The sequence below is a fragment of the Fusarium verticillioides genome, chromosome 10, assembly GCF_000149555.1.
Source record: "Fusarium verticillioides 7600 chromosome 10, whole genome shotgun sequence".
Taxonomy (NCBI): Eukaryota; Fungi; Ascomycota; class Sordariomycetes; order Hypocreales; family Nectriaceae; genus Fusarium; species Fusarium verticillioides.
Genome location: NC_031684.1, coordinates 1 through 19,830, shown reverse-complemented (window position 1 = coordinate 19,830; position 19,830 = coordinate 1). Strand labels below are relative to the sequence as shown.

The window sequence follows — 19,830 nt, the reverse complement described above, 5'->3', positions numbered from 1 at the left end:
GAATAACCTTGAACCCAGACGCAGGAGAGCTTGAGAGCAAGAAACTCGAGATTTGGAAAGGGGGCACCAAAATGAGCTTGGTGAAACGCTCTAAACTCGACTAAATTTACGGATGAAATCCTATTCAGAGTAGCCGCGCGAAAATCGCGAAAATCTCATACAATTTCAGCCCTGGGAATACTGGTATCACTTCAACTACTCCCATGAAGCTACCATCGCTCCTCTTACTTACCGATCCTGTCTCATGGGGGAACGTGATCGTCGTTCTTGTTTCCATCATTCTCCCTGTGCCTGCCTGGCCTCAGTCTCCTCCCAGTTTCATCCCTTTCCCTCAGACCGTACCATGTGTTTCTCTTCTCAATATCAGAATGCTTTTGATACGCCCTATCAATAGCCTCGCGAATCTTCTCTGTGAAAACAAACTTCTTCTTATGCCTCACAAGTACTTCCGCAAACTCCTTGCGCGTTACCTCTAGAGCTTGTGGATACTCTCTGAAGACACTGAAAAATAACTTCTCTGTGATTGGAAGGGAAGGCGTATGTGTCAAGACTATATCTAACATCCAAGGCTTGGCACCGAGCATTATTTTCTCAAGGTGACTTGGGGAGAGATCAACTTTTGGGTCAGCCTGCAAGACCAGTACCAACAAGGTCTCTTGCCTGCCGGAATAATCAGTGCCCTGTTCGCAAATCCATATCGCGACATCTTGTAACTGTCCTTCGGCTGGACCAAGGCGCTCGAGTAAGAACTCCAGATGGGGTACTAACTCTGCTGCTTTCAGCATGGCGTTAGTCACTGACAATGGCAAGTCTCGAGGCCAGATTGAAAAGAGAAGCTTGGTGCACTCCTCCCGTTGCCACCATTGGCTGTAACGAGACGCGTGTGCAATTGAAAGTATTGTAATCACGAGACCCTCCGTTACTTCGACGCCGGGCTGATACCCCATGAGTGCTTTCAGGGTCCCGATATCTGTTTGAGATTCGAGTATATCTGGAGTGATGTCAAGTGAAAGCTTGCGAGCCTGTGTTAGACTTTTGAAAGCCTGTTCAGAGAGCCCAACATTCAGCATCTTTGGAGTTATTTCCAATCCCTGACTATGATCAAACATGACCTGCACGTTTTCCTGGATTGGACATCTCTCTTCGCTGAGGAAACGAATGATGAGATCTTCTGTCACTGGCTCTTCTCCTCTCCGGACAAGGAGAAAAGACAGCAAGTCACTGGGCTCTAGCCGAGCTGCCGCTATGATGTCGCTATCTGTGATATCGAGCGTCGTCGAGTGTTGGCAAATCAGTCGGGGTACATTCTGGAATGCGCCATAACCGCCACGAGAAGCTGCAAACTCGAGGGCCAACGTAAGAGCCGTGACTCCGTTTGCGTCTTCCAAAGCGGGTGAGGCGCCATGTTGAAGCAACTGGAGAACAAGTGACTCATCATTGTACTGGCAGGCCAAGTGCAATGCTGAGCCATGAATTGGATGAACGTAGTTGACATCGACCCCCCTTTCCAGGATCAGTCGTATGATGTCACTGTTGTTCCCCTGTAAAGCCGAAAAAAGGGGAGTCTTGAAGCTTCCAGTGATTTTATCTACACTGGCTCCGTGTGCGATCAAAAGCTTGGAGATCTCAAAGTTGCCGATGAAAGAAGCCAGCTGAAGTGGACTCTCCAATTCATCCGTTCCACCATCAGAAGTGGCACCGCGTTCAAGTAAGATCTGAACAATGTTGGTACATCTCTGTGTCGTTCGGTAGTCCACACTTTCTGTATGATATTTCTGATGTCTTGTCCCTCGTTGCTCCATTTGTTGCTGCAATGGTAAAGCGCAAGCCCATAGCGCCAGAGTAATTGGGTCTCCTGGCTGAGATGATCTTGATCGGACGTTCGCGCCGCGTTGTAGGAGTAGCCGTACCACTTCAAAGTTCAAGTGGTAACACGCCGCTTGCAAGGGGCTATCTTCTTCTTCAACACTGCCATCGACACTCATGCCCTGTTGAACCATTCTTCGTACCAGGGGGGCAGAGCCCGAGGAACACACGAAGAGAAATCTTTTGGGGGTTGGAGGCACATAGTCAAGTAAAAGATTGAGAACTCTGTAGTCAGTGAACTTTTCCATCGTCAGGGAGTCCAAAGTTTCATCGATGGTCTCAAATGGATCCTCCCTGTTCTTGAACAGCTGTTCAATAAGCGCCTCAACAACAAGAAGATCTCCACTTCTGCAGGCTTCCTGAAGATTTAACCTGTTGATCTTTGCGCCAGAGTCATGAAGAAGTCTCATTATGCGCAAATCCCCTCGTTTAATCGCTGCCAACAATGGTGTTCGGCAGTCACAGTCGTCAACTTCCAGGTCAATATCAGCTCCTCTGGACAACAGCGTTTGGACGACGTTGATGTGGCCTCCAGAAATCGCGGCATGCAGAGGACTCGCATCTTGAGCCGCCAAACTTGCGATTTGAGCGTCCTTGCGGCCTCGAACATTGACCGAAGCATTGGCTTCTAGTAGCAACTCTGTCATGGCGTGAGCTCCTCTTTGACAGCTTATAATAAGAGGATGTTGAAGGCGGCCCTCTTCTTCGATCAGTGCGGGTTCTGTCTCGAGGAGTAGTTTTGATATTTCCGTATGTCCCTCTTGCAGAGCAAGCTGAAGAGTGCTCGATGATGCTGATTCTCTTTCGTTCTCTGACTGTCGTCCAGTTTGGTACTTCAGCTTAGGATCTGCGCCATACTGAAGCAGAAGCTGCACGATTTCGATGTGACCACCTACAATCGCTGCGCGCAGGGATGTGTGCCAACGGCCCTGTATCACATTTGGGTTGGCCCCCTTGTTCAACAGAATCCTGATGATCTGTACCTGGCCAGTACGTGCCGCAGCCTGCAGAGAACTTCCATAGTAGTATCCCGTAGCGTCAACACCGACTCCCCGAGATAACAGCAACTCAACAAGAGGAACTTTGCCCAGCACGCAAGCCATCTGAAGAACCAGCTCATATCTTGTATCTTCCAGCTTACCTGTGTCATACTTCTGTAAAAGGAACTCGAGTACCGCCCCTGGCCCTTGTTCAAAGACGTAATCCAGAGACGGGGCCTGTAAAAAGCGACCGTCAGGGTCATCAATAATGCTAAGGAAACTCTGTCGCCCTCTATCACCCTCAAATATCGCGAGAGCTTTGTCTAGAAGCGCTTTGCCTCCATCGCAATAGTCGGGAAGATGGTAGCCACTATCCAATAGCATGGTCATCACCTCCATGGCTTCCATTTCTCTATGAACTGTTCCCAAAAGAGCTAGATCTCCTTGACCTGCAAGTTTGACATCTGCTCCAGCTTCAAGTAGCTCCTTGACCACGAAACCTGGACAGAACCTTGCTGCATATGGAAGAGGATAAACATTCTTTCCGCCTAGACTATTCGGATCGGCCCCTAGTCTCAGTAGTGTTTGTATCGCTTTCTGCTGCTGAGGCATTGCGTCATCTATATACCAACTCGCATAGTAAGACCTCTCAGATATGTCAAAAGCGCTCAGGCAGACTTGTAAAGGACTGAGAAGACGATGATCATTACTCGATCTCGAATCAGCTGCTTCATCACTCATAAGGCAAGCGTGGAGAAACTGCCTCATACGTCTGCGACGCCTCGGTTTCTCGTCTTCAGGGATGTTGGCATTGATATCGGCATCAAGATCAGATACGAGGTACTCAAGGATGTCGGGCTGTCCCTTGCTACACGCCGCATATACCAATCGGCTCAGAAGGAGTTCTGAGTTAGATAAATCGGTCTTTCGAGAGAGGAGAAACTTCAATATCTCCAGGTCCTTTTCCGCGGCGCATATCAGTGTGTTGTCAGGAATGGCGGCGCCTTGTACATCAGAGCTAAGCTTGAACAAACTCTCGATTACCGAGAGATGCCCCCTTTCTGCAGCTCTCTGTAGGCCTTCCAGGAGATCGTTGGCTTTCAGGAGCTGTTGGTGATGGCAACTCATGATGGCCTCCAAAACGGCTACATTTCCTGAGGCACAGCATGCCAGAAGATCTGCCTTCAGATTTTGTTGCTCAATGACTGCGACTTTGTACTTTTCTTCTCCTGGTGGAAGTTTCAGCCTCAGCTGATCAATCTGTTCCTCTGTACAGCCACTCTCAGAAGCTTTGGCGAGAATAAGCTGCAACATATCGTGACACCCTTCTGGTATACTCTCCAAAGCTGCATAGATGCGTTCAATAAAGTGAACTTTTACCTTCAGGGCGTGGTCGAGCAGCATCCGAACGGTGTTCAGGTGTCCATTGGACGCAGCTGCCTTGAGAGCAGTAACAACCTCATATTCCCTGAATCCTAACGTTTCCTTTTGCTCCAGTAGTAGCTTGACAACGGAGTCCTTTCCTCTAACAGCACTAGCTTCCAGAGGGCGGTTCTTCTGAGACTCGTCCTGCATAACTCCGTCGTTACGGAGATGCTTTCCCTGGTCAATAGCGGCTATCTCTACTTCATCATCATGCTCAACTGGGGTTTTGTTGCCACGGGCATCTACATCAGCCACAGATTCGACGGTTCCATTTGTCTGCTTGTAAAGTTCTGGCCACAGTTTATGGCGAGGATGTCTTTCTCTCCCAGGAGAAGCATCCCTATAAAGCGGCCGGTATAGCGAGGGTTGAGCTCTCTTATACTTAGGAGTCGGCGGCTCGTAAAGGAACTTGTAGCCTCGTTCCAGGAATAGCATGATGATGCTCTGATGGCCACCTTCAGCAGCGGCATGGAACGCGTCTGGGGATGAACCTTCAGCATGAACATCTGCGCCGGCGTCAAGAAGCATCTCAACAACCCTTCTATGGCCGTAATACGCTGCCGCTTGCAAGGCAGTGCCATAAGCCCCTGTTCTCTTGTGAACGTCTGCAGCTTCTTCCAGTAGTATCCTGACAACATCGACGTGGCCTTTCACAGCGGCTACATAGAGGGGATTGCCTTTGGGTCCTTCTGTGTTTATATTGGCACCGCGCTGGAGTAGCTCTTCGACCGTGGATTTGTGGTTCATCAAGCATGCTGAGCGCAGTGGCGTGCCGAACTGACCGTCGGCTTCGATATCAAGGCCTTGCTCCAGAAGATACTTGACAATATCTGTATGACCGTAGAGAGCCGCGATTGCTACTGCGTCTTTTGGGAAAATCTTGGAAATTTGACGCTGTAGCACAAATAGCTGACCAGCTTTGATGGCTTTGGCCAATCTCATTTTGTGTTTGTCTGGTGTATCTTTGTCTACAAAGCGCTTGAACTCTGGCTTTTGTAGCTGGTCGATGACCTTGATGAAGCCATACTCTGTTGCCATCTGTATGGCTTGCTCGTAGTCTCCCTCAGAGTTAATAACAGCATCGTGGCCAATGAGAGAGATCACAATATCTTCATGACCGCCTTGAGATGCAGCTTGAATGGCACTCTGAAACTTCGAACCACACTTTGAAGATGCGCCGTGTTGAAGCAGCATCTCCATGATATCTTGATATCCTCTGAAACACGCAACATGAAATGGACTTCCATATGTACCACATTCGACGTTCAGCTCTGCACCCTTCTCGATCAGAGCTGTCACAGTGGAGAGATGACCAGTCGCAACGGCAAGGTAGAGTGCGGTGTGCCCAAGGTCGTTCCGTTGGTCCCAGTCTATATCACTCTCCGCCTCTGCAATGAGAGTCAGCAGGCCGTCTATACCAAAGACAGCTGCTAAGAAGAGAGGAGACGATGTTTCGTTTGACACGGCATCAAGAGCCGGCTTCATTGGGTGATCCCTCGGCAGCAGTCGTGCAATCTCCTTCGCAGTATCTAGCCAGGCTTCGAAGGAAAGGCTGACATCATAATCCTCGTCCTCAAAGACAAATGAGATCATGTCTTGAAATAGCTTCTCCTCCTTCTTAACAACCCTTGAACTCTCAAAGTGGCCTGCCCAGTGCGTAGCGGCATAGAAGAAGAAGCCTTGAACCTGCTGTTCCAGGCTTTCGTTGTCAGGCGGACCACGCGCGCTGACCTTTATGCAGGTCGATGCCAGCAGGCTATGAGCTAGTGGAGCGGAGAACAGAGATTCTTTAGTGCGGAGGATAAACTCCCTGACTGAATGATGAGCAAGCCGGACAACTTGGTGATGGAGGTCCATGACCACCAAGTTCGAGCACACAACAGATATGTCCGCCTCTGTGTAAGGGACATTCTCTGCGCTTGTGGCAGTGATAGCGACCAATAATGCCTCAGGAGTCAATGGTGCTTTCATGTAGAGCAGCCAGGAAAAAATCTGAATGGCGAGTTCTCGCGATGTGTCTCCTGATTGCAAGATCTGGTTGAGGTCGTTTTCGTAAAGCATGTCGAGATCAGATAAAATATTTGACCTTAGAGCTGGAAGCAGATCGCGTTCGTTCTTGACCTTGCGGAGCTGCTGTATCTGTCGATGAGCCCACAGAAACCTAGCCAGAGTTACTTGGTTAAGATAATAATATGAAGGCGCATGAAAGGGATCCTACATTTCGCCTGCACCCTCTAACAGCTCCTTCATCAAGCAGTTTCTTTTATCCTGAGAGAGCCTCCCACTGATGAGTTTGGTTTGATCAATCTTCTGAGTAATGAACTGAGCCATGTCATCACGAACATGGTCAGCTGTCACAATAACCTCGTTCGCAGTCGGCAGCGATGAGAGGATATCAAGGCTATTCCTGCTTGTGACTAAAACCTTGACGACGTTCGCAGCCCTTGACATGATGTCAGATAAAGACTGCAAGAGAACATAACAACTCTCATCTTCAACCTGCTCAACACCATCGAGTAATATTGTGATGGGGTCTTCATTGGCGACTTGAACGATGCGATCCGCACACTCTTTTCTACTCAATTTCGGGAGATCTAGTCCTCGAAGGACAGCTGATCTCGAGCGGCGTCGGAAGTCGGAATAGAAAAAATCGCGAACGTCACTTTGGGTTTCTGTGATCGCGAGTTGACGCAAAATGCTATGGAGGATCCCGTCTACCGATGATCTCTCCGGTTCTGACTCGCTTTCGAGGCAGTAAAAGTATGCAAAAGGCGTTGATTCTGGCTGCGAAGACCGGGCTGCCCGCAATGAATCGACTATCACAGAGAAAAGGTTGGTCTTGCCTGATCCCGTTGTCCCGCGGATCCATAGAGTTGATGAAGAGCTGGACTCGCACCAGTTTCTATAGGCCTCATGCTTCAGAAGCCACTGACCAAAGTTTGGCGTTCTTGACTCGGATATGGTCTCGTGGTGGATTGAGAATGGCGACGTAGACATCCAGGATATCATCTTTATATAATCGTCCTCTTCGATACGCTTGGTGTTATTATTGATCTGATCTCTGAGACGAAGAACTGTCTTCTGGATAAATCGTAGATCCGAAGTATCCTGAAGCTTGGCTAGTTTGAGAACCTCGTCTTCTCTGGATAAGATCTTTTGTATCCCATCATCACCTGTCCAAAAGACACTTTTGGTGAGTCGGACTGCTAGAGTCAGTGGACATTTCTCTCAATGGGGATGTAAGCATGCCTGCGGTTGATTGTGAAAAGAAGGCAATGGTTTGTGCCAGGTATATCAAGACTTCTGTATAGAGAACCGTGAGGGCTGTTTCGAGCGCAGCCTCAGCGGGTTGGTCTCGTCCAAGATGCAGATTCTCAAACTCCTTGTATCGCGCAATGATCCGAGACACCACCTCGATGTCCTGGACCATGGTCCCATACTGCTGGACATCGTTGACGGTCACTTGAAGAAGCAGCCTGATAGCGGCCCAGGGCAGCGAAGCGTTGCTGGCATCAAACTGCACAGCGGCATCGCCAACCGCTTTGAAGGAATCGATCCATTTGGCAATCTTTTCGAGAACATCTCGGATAATAACGACTTCCCCATTTGAGCGCTTGAACTTCCAGCGTTTCCGGAGACTGGTGGCTTTACGGTTCTCCGCTGCTTCTAGGGCGGCGGCTAGAATGTCGCGCTTGTGCGTCGCAGCCTGGCCGAGTGATGTCTTGAGATCTGCGCCGAGGGAGTTGAATGCTTGATCCCAAAGACTCTGTGCATTTGTATCGCTTGAAGGGACCATTTGTGTCGCCATGGCGGTCTGAGGGAACTGGCAGTCCTTCTTTTCGCAGTATTACTCTGCTTCTTGTTTGCAAGCGCCCAAATGGCGATGATTGATCAAGACACCAAGTCTCAGCCGCAATGCTCACGACGCTTGCCAGTCTAGACCGCTGCCTTAGGTGCTTGCCTTAACATGGATGGCGTCCAGTAAGAGGCTGACCGCATATGCTAACTTAGGTGTAACCAATAGATGCATTTTCATGGTCACAGCCCGATCTATTGCGTTATCAGCCAGCTCGAGACACTGCGGCTTGTATGGCGGTCTTTAATGCAACAAGTCGGGGTAATTTTTGAAACCCATACATATTGAGGACCATGCTTCAGTGTATGCACTGTCAAAGCAAGTCTCGGTACGTTGATATCGTGTTGAAGTGTAAGCTGGTCCAGTTGTGCTACTTGCGCAGTCAGACAGGCAGCCACGCGAGTGAGCGCGAAAAAAGAGCGAGATTCTAGCGGTTGTTTACAGGCCTGTTCGCTTTCGGTCAACTGTCGGCCCAAGCTAAATCTACAAAAGAACGGCCATGTCCTCGACAATAAAGGATAGGCTCTAACAATAAAACAACAAAGATTCGAGATCAAACAATTCTTCTAGTGAAACACCCCTTTTCAACCTCTTTGTATCTTCTAGGCCTCAATCGCACTGCCATGTCCTCACCAAAGACAGTCGCATTCTTCGGCGCTAGCACAGGCGTAGGCCTCTCAGCGCTGAAGCATTCACTGGCCGCAGGGCATTACTGCATCGCTCTGTGCCGAATCCCAGCAAAACTTGAGGCGCACGTCTCACCAAAAACTCAGTCCAATCTACGAATTGTCCAAGGCAACGCCCACGATATCAAGGCTGTCGCTTCTTGTTTAAAAAAGGACGACGGCTCAATCGTCGACGCAATTGTCTCTACGATTGGAGGAAAGCCCATTATCTACAAAATGACGATCGATGATCCCAACTGTTGTCGAATCGGCATGTCTGTCCTTCTTGATGCCCTCGCACAAATACGTGCAGATGGTGCAGTAGGAGGACCTCACATCACCGTCTTCAGCACCACTGGCATGTCCGACTTTGGTCGCGATTATCCCCTTCTACTCTATCCCATTTATGCGATTGCTTTAAAGGTTCCCCACGAAGACAAGAAGATCATGGAGACCAAATTGGCCGACAGTGGTGAAGACTTCACCATCGTGCGGGGCAGTTTGTTGGTGGATGGTGAGAGCGAAACGCCAGTGCGCGTGGGCGTTGAAGACCCCAAGAATGGGTTAGAGTCTCTGGAGATTGGATACACTATCTCAAGGGAGGACGCTGGAAAATGGCTGGCACATAACCTGCTGGCCAAGACGCGTGCTGAGTACGTGAACAAGATTGTATCCATCACCTACTGAGCGGTTTAACGGGATAGGATGCATTTAGAAGGCGTTGGGAATTGCTTGGGAACTTAGCGTAAAGTTATAGATGAGTGATTTCATACGATACAGTTTTTACATGATACAAATAATAATCGTCTGAACATAAAATAATTGTTCCTGTGCCCATTGTGGATGAACTCTTGCTGTCCTAATTCATAAGAGTATTGCCCTAAGGCATCCGTGATGCGAGGGGAATGGTACAGTTGCCCCAAAACGTTTTAGCGCTTATCTTGTCTCTCAAATAACCTATCATGACTCTAACACCTGGTATCGTAGCTACTTATCAGTCATGCTTGGAGATCAGAGTGAATGGATAATCATGAATCATGTATCTCTTTTGACAGCTGAATACGGGGTCAATAGTAAAAAGTTACTTGGAGACTGCTTAGTACTGAGAGAAATTGTCGCTATGATGAATTCCTAGCCGGCCGAAACCAGTGATGAAGTAGTGACTGATGGTATACCATAGCGAGAGTTGGAAGCAGCGCATCTACCGCGATAGTTCAGCCGAAGAAACGCTCATTTCCACGAGGAAAGACGTAAATCTCTATCGCGACAAAAAGACCAAACTATTTCCAGGCCAAGCTGTGCATACAGGAGACCATCTAACCTTTGCTGGTCTCTTTATCGCTGTTCATCACGAATGACGCCCTCCCCCGCTGTCCCAACCCCTCTCGCGTCAGATTCGGCCTCCGCGCCCGAGAAAAACGCGAGGAACGCCTCCACAGCCAAGCTCCGCAGCTGCGTCGTATGTCGCAGTCGTAAAGTGCGCTGCGACAAGCTATCACCATGCTCAAACTGTCGCAAGGCTAACATCCCCTGCGTGGTTCCCTCCAATGACCGCCCTCCAAGATGGGCCAGGCGCTTGGAGCGCATCGCCGATAATGGACAGGGTGCTGCAAGTCAGGGTGGTGGCCGCAGCTCTGGGACCGATCAGGTCATGAATAGGCTACGGACGCTGGAGAATTTGGTCAAGGAGTTGAGTGGACAGCTTGAGGTGGCTAATGCTGCTGCGAGTAGGGGTGCATCCTCTGATGCTCCGTCGCCTCAAGATGCTGTGAAGGATGCGGCTAGTCCGTCCTCAACATCGACAGCTTCGGATGTACAGAAACATTTTGGGAGAATGGTGATCAAGGACAAGAATAGAGAGAAGTATATAGCTAGTGGCTTCTGGTCCCGTATCAGTGATGAGGTACGTCAACTACAGCCTTGCTTCTTCCCATTTATCGCTCTGACTGCCTGCAGCTCGATGGGTTGAAGATGGACACTCGTAGGATGGCAGATGACGACGAGTCTTCAGAAGATGAAGACTTTCCGGTCAGTACTCCCTCAACTCAAGAACTCTACCGGGAACCATCGGAGCGACATGCGTTTTTGTTTCGAAACAGCCAAGCTCCTGCATCGCCCGGCGAACAGGACTTCAGACCGTTACCATCTCAGATCCCCTTCCTACTGGACGTATTCGACGAGAACATTAATCTCATCATGCACATTGTGCATATGCCGAGCATCAGAAAGATGGTCCGTCCTTCACCTGGTACAGCGGCCAAGGTGTCTCTCAAGCACCAGGCGTTGCTCTTCTCCATCTACTACGCTGCCATCACATCCATGGAAGACGATGATGTGCTAGCCAACTTTGGGTCTACGAAAACGGAGCTCAATATGAAGTTCCGCCGAGGCCTCGAACAGGCTTTGGCACGAGCTGACTTCCTCAACAACCCGGATATTGTCCTTGTTCAGGCCTTGGTCATTTTCTTATCTCTGGCGAGGCGATATGATAGCCCTGTTTACGTTTGGATGATGACTGGTTTGATGATCCGTATGGCTCATGCTGTTGGCCTCCATCGAGACGGTTCAAGGTTCCAGCATCTATCGCCGTTTGAAGTTGAGCAACGACGTCGCCTTTGGTGGATGATCATTACAGTTGACATTCGTGCCTCTGAAGATCAGGGGACCGAGTTCTCAATCACGCAGGATAGCTTTGATACCAAGATACCCCTCAATGTTAACACTTCGGACATTGAGCCCGAGACGAAGGAGACTCCTCCAGAGCGCAAAGGCGTTACAGACATGTCTTTCGCACTCGCCATGTGCGAACTAGCTCGAGTTTCGAGGCAGTTGATGGCATCGGGTATTCATTCATCTGGGCCTACGCTCGAAGAGCAGGCGAAGCTACTCGACGGTATCCAAGAAAAGCTCGAGAATGGCTACCTCTTCCGCTCCGCACATCCAGAAGATATAGCCAACTGGGTCGGGATCGTATGCACGCGGCTTGTGCTTTCGAAGCTGACGCTCTTAGTGTATCTTCCGTCGCTTTTTGCATCACCGAATGAGCGGTCCTCAGACGAGATTCGAGACAGACTGCTCATCGCCGCCATTGAGGTTGCAGAGCATAACCACGCGCTCAATGCTGAGCCGAAATGCCGTCAGTGGCGATGGATCTACCAGACGTATACTCACTGGTATGCCATTGTATGGCTTCTGATTGAGATATCTAGGCGGCAGTGGTCGCCTACTGTCGAGCGCGCATGGGTGGCTCTGCACAGCGTCTGGCTGATACCGTCGCAGCACAACATGACCAAGAATGCGCGTATGTGGTTTCCGCTGCGTCGATTGATGGCTAAAGCGAGGAGCCATCGGGACGAGCAGCTGGCGCAAATTCGGAATAACCCAGCTATGGTCGAGAAATTGGAGCAGGCCGATCGCGCCCTTCCTATTCCTGTCAGCCCGGAATCATCGCAGGAGGCAAATTCGCAGCAGCGATTTCTGGAGCATTGGCGCTCTGCTGTTGGCAAGACTACCTATGGCACTTCCGAGCAACCTGTACCTCAAACCAGTGATAGGGCCACGACCCAATCCCCAGCTAATCCAGCTATGAGTAACGATGCCGCTCAGTGGGCAAACCCCTCATTCGATTTTGCTTCTTACCATCCTGGTCTTCAAATGGGCGTATCTGGTGATATACCACCAACAGATATGAACATGCCTCCCCAACCATGGGCAGATGGCCAGCCTGGAGATGCAGATATTGCGTCGTGGCTTTGGGCCGACATGGATCAAAGTGGTGATGGATTAGGAAACATCGATATGAATATGGATATTGATACCGAGATTGACTGGAATACGTGGCTGCAGTCTGCTACAGGCATGGAATTGAACCAAGGAAACATGGGACCGTCTTGAGTATTTTTGGACATTAGGTCTCACAACTTCAGTCAAGAATGATACATGCTTGAGCAAGTACGATTTAGGATAATATGAGGGTCGGTTTGAAGTTTAAGCGCAAAATAATCGATGTCGAATCTAATGCATCATATGCTTCTGGAGGATTTTACTATCTATACGGCTACTAGAGCCTTTGGGTAAAGTCCGCGGAGCCATACAACTCCTTCTGTCGCTCAAGCACAGCCGGGTGACGAATCACTCCTGGCTTCAGCTTGCCAAAGTCCAATTCAACGCCTTCCTCCATATATGGAAAGGGACCAAGAGGTGTAATAGCAAGAGGATTGATCTTGTAATGGCTCTTTGTGTACTGATACAAGATTAGTCCCATTCAGATAAATGAGTTACGGACTTACGTTTTCTTTGATATGTCTAAAGTCTGTCGTTTCTTTAAACCCCGGAACATTCCAGTAGAGGTTCTTGAGCCACTCATGAATGACCGGGTAGTTGGCGCGAATGGTTCCAAGATCGCATTTGAAGTGGCCAACATAGACAACGTCAAATCTGACGACGGTGGCATACGCGCGTATGTCGACTTCAGTGAGCTGCTTGCCAAGAATATAGGGGCCTCCATTTTGGTGAATTAGTGCCTCGAGTTTGTTGAGTGCTGCAAAGACCGTTGGCACATTGTTGTTGTAGTCCTCCTGAGTCGTGGCGAACCCGGCTTTGTAGACGCCACTGTTGAGGTCTCGTTGCATCCAGATATTAATGTCGTCAATGGTCGATCGTAAGTTCTCAGGATAGAGCTCAAGGTCTCGCCCGGGGCTGTTCGAGTCAAGGATGGAATCGAAGGCTGTTGGTAACCAACGAAGCAATTCGTGGCTCTCATTATTGACCATTCGATCCTCCTTCTTATCCCAGAGAACAGGTACACTGTACCGTCCTTTATAATCTGGGTCATCTCTGAAGTAGACTTCGTGCATATACTTTGATTTGAAGAGGTGATCTTCGGTAGCTCCTTCATAAAGATCATCAGGAGTACTCGGGAACTGCCAACCAGGCCACCCCTTATCATCGCCTTTGGGGTAGGGCTTCACCACAGATAAACTGATGATATCTTGGAGGCCTTTGAGGTGCCGAACAAGATTTGCCCGATGAGCAAAAGGGCAGAATAGGCCAATGTATAGATGGTAGCGGTCCTTCTCGGGCTGGAAAGGACCATCTGAAGTTATAACCCCGTGCCACGAGTCATCAGGGCTACTGTGGACAGTCATTTTATGAGCTCGAATCAACGACAAAGATGTGTCAAATTTGTGCACTTGTTTCAGATGAGGATGTGAGGTTGGTATGGCGAGATAGAATGCTTGACCCCGCTTGATGACGGATAATCGGAATTGGAGGTCCGGTTCCGGAACTGAGCTCGGAACCAAACTTTATTGAACTATATATCAGACATTTATAGTATGTATCTCATAGAAACGGACAAACATAAGACTTGTATGGGCTGAAGATGCCACACTGAAGTACTGGTACATTTCAAGGCACATAATGGTGACTAGATCACAACGAACAGTGATCATGGATAATGGTTCAGCGACTCGAAACAATATAGCACAATCACGAAATGAAACTCGAGAGAAGACCATGTTTGATATTAATGATAGCGTGTAGCGTCAGGTCTCATTAGCCTTCCACTGGCTCAACCTAGCTATGAGAAAATACAATTTAAAGAGAGTATGAGAAGAGAAGAAATCAGTCCACAACAGATGTCAAAGACTTTGAGAGTAGAAATTGTAAAGTTGAAAGGTAAAAACAGAGGACTCGTTGAGATGTGTATGAGAAGTCAAGAAATGAGTGTTGATTGCCCTGCGTGAATATCCCCCAAAAGAAAGATCATCATCATCCTAGCACAAGAGTTGTAAGTCCTAGGGCCCAATGATCACAGACTTTGGGCCAGTCGTGGGTTTGATTTTGCATTAGGCAAGATCGACTTAAGCTTTTGTTGAAGCATGGAAGGGTAGCCATGAATTGCTGACCTAAGTAGAATGCTTATCAGGCTTGCCTGGTCCAGTTGGCTTACCGGGACCATCTGGTTTTCCAGGTTGAGGATAGTCAGGCTTGTCGGGGTGGTTGGGCTTTCCAGGGTGATCAGGCTTGTGGGGCTTGGGAGGAGTATGGTGAGGCTTTAGCGGGTAGTGAGGCTGGGGCTTAGGATGCCAAGGTTCTGGTTTGTGAGGCTTCGCCTTCCCTACACCATAGTCGGGATCATATGGCTTGGGCCTTCCAGGCCCGCCATGTTCTCCCCAGCCCTTGACGGGCTTGTACTCAGGGTAGTAGACCTCCCTACCAGGCTCGGCAACTGGAGCAGAGACAGCACCTGAGCTTAGAGCCAGAAGTGTAATAGCAGACAGCTTCATCTTGGCAGATGTGAGGAAAAGATTGTAAGATTGATTGTCAAGTCTCTCTAAAGAGTGAAGAGACAGTTGGAAAACCGGAGAATATGAAAGGCGGATGAGGAGGGAAGAAGATAGATTTCTAGGGGAAAACAGCGAGCTTTTATATTCTTTCCTCCTCGCTCGATGAGATGTCGAGAGGAATCATAAAATACCTGCAAGTTTGTCTCGATCAGGGTATTGCACTCCGTCGTGAATGCATCGGCTGGGATCGTGTGCACTCCGCGTTGACTTCATGGTGGCATCCCTATTCACTTGGAAAATATCAGACAGGCATGCATCATGGTGTTTTAGTTCTCATTTGTCGGATGAGAGCCTCCGCCTTAATTCTTAGATGCGATTGGCTTCTACAAGGACACTACGCTTTCACCCTAACATGACTGCTCTCTCGGGACGGAGTTGATACTCTGAAAAGTTCTGCCACATGGCGTTGTTGTAGAATGATGTTGTCATTGTCGTCGATTTTCTGGTGGTGGCTTGCTTACCAACAGAAATCTGTGCCTTCTCGTATCATGCATGCACTTCTGAATGTGGTGTCTTCATGCAGAAGCAGAGAGCAAAGGTTGGCTCAAGCTTCCCCTGAACCTAAGTAGTAAAACAGTCAATATTAAATCCAACCAATAGATGCATGCTACGAATATTTGCTGGGTTGCTCTCACCGATTCGTCTTCAGTTGCGGTTCGGACAAATGAACTCTCCGTGGCCAGACGGCCATAGGTCAGCTTTGGATGGAACAACCCTGTTGATGTGAAACAGTAGTTCGAGGGGTATATCGTATTCACCGACGGCCTGATAGAAATAGAACGAAAAAGCTATGCTGGCACGAGAACAGCTTCTCACTCTACAGCTTTGGTTCGTTGTTGCTGTTGTGCCTTGCCCAGATCTCACAACTGAGTCTTCCGGAGATAATGCTATCAGCATGACACAACGCAATATGCCACTCATTGTGCATATCATGTGTAAGACGAAATTGGTCTGGTCTAGCTAGCCATCCCCAATCAAGACGCTACAAGCGGTTGCATGCCCAGGAATACGGATATCAAGCCAAACCGACCTCAACGTTGAGGCGAGTGTACTCGTATCAAGCAAGACTCTTCACCAAGACTTTCCAGTGACATTTTCCAGTGATATTTTCCAGATACCTGGGAACCTGAGAGCTATTCGATTACTCCGTACGCTGACATGGTAACATTGTCACCTTGAATAGCTCATGACTGAGTAAAAGAACTCTATTAAAGCTTTCTGATATGCATATCGAGTCAGCCAAGTCTTTCAGCTTGGCCTGACTTGTTTTCCTCGTCGTTCTATTTGGCTCTGGCCGATTCAAGAAAGCACGAGAATCTTTCGGAGCCAAGCCAACACCGAAGATCCATCACCAACATTATATGTGAGTGTAATTATGCAGGCGCCTCATGCAAGTTCGATCACAGTATTTCTGTTGTGTACCCGGAGAATATCATTTGGAACGGGCAACCATTGGTGCCCGCCTAGAAGCTCGTGTCGAGTTTTGTGCATTAATGCATGGCTTACAGTCGTAACTTGCATTTCGTGATCTCTAGTCGTTACTAACATCAATTGACTCCTGAGTCTCGCGCCACTAGTGAGAATTGCGATATTTATGAGACGTAGTGCCTCATTTGTCTACCAACAGAGCGTATGTGGTCGAGAGGGTGTTGCAATTGGTCGCTAGTGCTACTCAGAACAGGAAACAACATGGTTGGGCCCACCATCTTGATGATTCGAAGGTGTGATGACATGTCCATTTCTGTATGCACAACATTCAATAGTCTCGTTTAGGGTATTTTTAGCTTTTGTCAAGGACTTTCTTTAGGACCAGCTTACACCTCAAAATGGGAGCCTGATCCTGATTTGGTCAGATCATGAGATCACGTGAGATGTGAAACAGCTGAGTCTCGTATCGATTTATACCTGCATTAGTTCAAGGTCTAGGTTTGTTTGACTTGAGTTCATGGACATGGTCAAGACATATCACTTGGTGATATCTTTCATGAAGCTCAAACTATTGGCTTTTGGATACTCAGCCGCATGCAGTGCAAGCCCCCCGTGAGTATTCTCTACTCCTTTTGATACAACAGCCTTTACGACAGATCGCCGGTTCCAGCACTTTCTACGATTGAGAGCCGTCTTACGATCCGGAGCTGCTTCAATCTCTCACTCATAGTCCATCTTTCAACTCAGATATCCCCACTATGTTTAATCTTATTGCCATGCTCCCAGTCTGTTCCCAGCCATCTCCGCTAGTCTTATGCCTTCTATAGTTTCCGCACTCTGGCGGATCCCTGAAGTGACAACGGAGCGTGTAACGTGAGAAGTATTGCATAGTTCCACAACCTTGAGTCCCATGATTCATGTTGGTTGAAGCTGAGGGGCAATATCTTCACCCCTCGCTCGTTAGTCGTCATGGCCATATGTGCAGACAGAAACACTCTGATTGAGTATTAGTCGCCGGTCCTGATATTCAGATCCACTGCCAGCCAGGGAGAGGTAATACACAGAACAGCATGGTTTTCGTCTATGACACTAATACCTGCAAGTCTGTACATGAAAATATCATCGCCATGAGTTAAGTCACTAGTTGCTTAGTAAGTTGCGTCGTGTTCTTGTCTGCAGTGACTCTGGTACGTCTCGTGTTGACAAATCATCCGCTTCTCTCCGTCCTTCCGACTTATTGCGGAGGTTTGCTAAGGAGTGAGGCCCCATCAGTACAGATTCCTCATCACGTCGTGCTGGCCATCGCGTACCAATATGATGCCCTTGTAACGCAATGGAGGCCTTCAGCTAATGCCGACTGGAGCCCGAGCTGCAACGTCGGTGAATTGAGTGTTCCATGTCGAATGATTGAATTTTGGAGTTCCGCAAGGTACTAGCGTACATCAAGGTACGGGTTCCGTATTCCTCTTTATGCTCCGTGCATGAGATCTGTTCTCTCCAGTCGCTGAAGAGGCAATATCTCGCTCAGCTTTACTTATGTAGTAACTAGCTTGCCGCCATAATGGCGACCAGCTGAGAAAACACGATAGAGGTTGTACATTAGATGTTATGGCATGTCCACTTGTCGTGTGGCGGCTGGTTGATGCATCATGCTACATTGTTGCTACAAGTCATGGCCTTGTTTGCACACCAGAGAAACGAAGCTCAAAGTCTTCATCCAAGAGATCGCGAGGGTATCATAGGCAAGTAGCTCAGTGGCAGAGGCTTGAGGGAATCAAGTGGTAATATCAGCTCTATGGTATGATATGATAGATGTAACATAGTCTATGCTTTGTAAGAGTCCAGCCCTTCCACGGACAGAGTTCACTGCTTCCAACCAGTTATTGCAACGTTGTCCCACCCAAGAACATCACAGCTGATAGTACCTTTGAACTTTTGGTACTTGTTTCCAGTAAAGACGACATAACCGTTGCCAGATTGAGTCGCGTCAGGTGGTGAATGATCCTCCGGGACTACACCTGATTCAGACTTTACAAGTACTTTGCCTCTCCATGAAAGCCAGAACTTTGGTTGTCGGAAAGTATTCTTCTCAAAATTGTCAGATCGCAAATCTGCAGTGGTCTTGTCGCCACGGGGATGTTTCGGGTGATCATCTTCATCTCCCGAGACATCAGATGGTTGCTGGTCGGGGCAGGTCTCATGTTGCTGATCATCGGCGTCAGAGCTATCCGCCGACCTTCCTCCGGGGCTGTGTGCGACACTTTCTGCATCAAAATCTGAATCTTCCGGGAAAATTGCGCGATCTAAGATCTCTTGGATTTTCCTCCGACTTCCGGCCATGATGAAAGAAGCATCCAACACGTCAGGGAGGAATAGGTCGCCCTCCAAACCGTCTTCCTCATCGGTAAACCGATGAATCTCAAATCGCGGAGAGTTGGCGGGGTGGCGTTTTTGTCTTGCATACTTTTCATCTTTGGCTGGATCGCGGCTGACTTGAGTACGAGCCAGGGAATGAGCTTTGGGGCATTGAAGTTGGTATGAGCCAATGACTCTTGTGATGCTCGAGGAGCTGGAAGCCTGTGCAGTGAATTTGCGAGTCTTTCGATTATGAAAGGCCCGCGAGGAAAGGATTGCCTGGCGCCAACATTCATCCATTTTAAATAAAGCGTAAAGAGTTATGAATTTAGGGAATAGTTGCTGAATTCAAGTAGGTCTATGACGCTATGAGCTATATCTGTAGATTTAACTTAATAAAAACCCTACTTGTTAAGCAGGTAGTAAAAGTTTAATATATTTCCTTATTACTTTATATATTTTTAAGCTTTATATACTTTTTTTTATTAAAATTTAAAATTAATAATTATAAAAAATAATTATTAATAAAATAATTAACTTTAATTTAAATTATTGTTTTTTTATTAACTTTATTTTATTTATTTTAAAATATAAATATAATAAATTATTATAATAGCTATTTAAAGATAATATTAATTAATTTAATATATAACTCTATAACCTTTTTAAATATATTATAAAAACTCTTTATTTTAAAATCTTACTTTTTTAAGCTTTAATTTAATATAATATTATTATATTTACCTAGCTTATTTTTAATTATATATAATAATTTTAATTTAAGTATTAATTAGCTATATTTACTTTTAATTTATTAAAAAAATAAAATTCCTTTAAAAGTAAGTCTTAAAGTTATATAATATTACTATTTCTAGCTTTATAATTTAATTAGATAAATAGCCTTA

General features: G+C 47.6%; 6 protein-coding genes across 6 annotated transcripts; 2 read left to right on the top strand and 4 right to left on the bottom strand.

The window, feature by feature from the left end:
* Positions 1-242: 242 nt before the first annotated feature.
* Positions 243-8,079, bottom strand: FVEG_13593 (hypothetical protein; the record flags this gene model as incomplete). The annotated part of the gene is made up of 3 exons (XM_018902952.1): positions 243-6,432; positions 6,490-7,413; positions 7,445-8,079. The coding sequence occupies 3 exons, from the start codon at positions 8,077-8,079 to the stop codon at positions 243-245; spliced, it is 7,749 nt and encodes a 2,582-aa protein (XP_018761804.1).
* Positions 8,080-8,704: 625 nt separating this feature from the next.
* FVEG_13592 (hypothetical protein) lies at positions 8,705-9,605 on the top strand. Its single transcript, XM_018902951.1, has one exon. The coding sequence runs from the start codon at positions 8,751-8,753 to the stop codon at positions 9,477-9,479; it is 729 nt and encodes a 242-aa protein (XP_018761803.1). The 5' UTR covers positions 8,705-8,750; the 3' UTR covers positions 9,480-9,605.
* Positions 9,606-10,041: 436 nt separating this feature from the next.
* Positions 10,042-12,907, top strand: FVEG_13591 (hypothetical protein). The gene is made up of 2 exons (XM_018902950.1): positions 10,042-10,695; positions 10,749-12,907. The coding sequence occupies exons 1-2, from the start codon at positions 10,147-10,149 to the stop codon at positions 12,684-12,686; spliced, it is 2,487 nt and encodes an 828-aa protein (XP_018761802.1). The 5' UTR covers positions 10,042-10,146; the 3' UTR covers positions 12,687-12,907.
* Positions 12,733-14,030, bottom strand: FVEG_13590 (glutathione S-transferase). The gene is made up of 2 exons (XM_018902949.1): positions 13,082-14,030; positions 12,733-13,035 (listed from the first exon to the last, which is right to left on the bottom strand). Exons 1-2 carry the CDS (start codon positions 13,937-13,939, stop codon positions 12,853-12,855), a joined length of 1,041 nt encoding a protein of 346 aa, XP_018761801.1. The 5' UTR covers positions 13,940-14,030; the 3' UTR covers positions 12,733-12,852.
* A 671-nt stretch (positions 14,031-14,701) lies between these two features.
* On the bottom strand, positions 14,702-15,082 carry FVEG_13589 (hypothetical protein; the record flags this gene model as incomplete). Its single annotated transcript, XM_018902948.1, has 1 exon — positions 14,702-15,082. One exon carries the CDS (start codon positions 15,080-15,082, stop codon positions 14,702-14,704), a length of 381 nt encoding a protein of 126 aa, XP_018761800.1.
* Positions 15,083-18,310: 3,228 nt separating this feature from the next.
* On the bottom strand, positions 18,311-19,294 carry FVEG_13588 (hypothetical protein). Its single transcript, XM_018902947.1, has one exon. It carries the CDS (start codon positions 19,223-19,225, stop codon positions 18,434-18,436), a length of 792 nt encoding a protein of 263 aa, XP_018761799.1. The 5' UTR covers positions 19,226-19,294; the 3' UTR covers positions 18,311-18,433.
* Between the last annotated feature and the right edge of the window lie 536 nt (positions 19,295-19,830).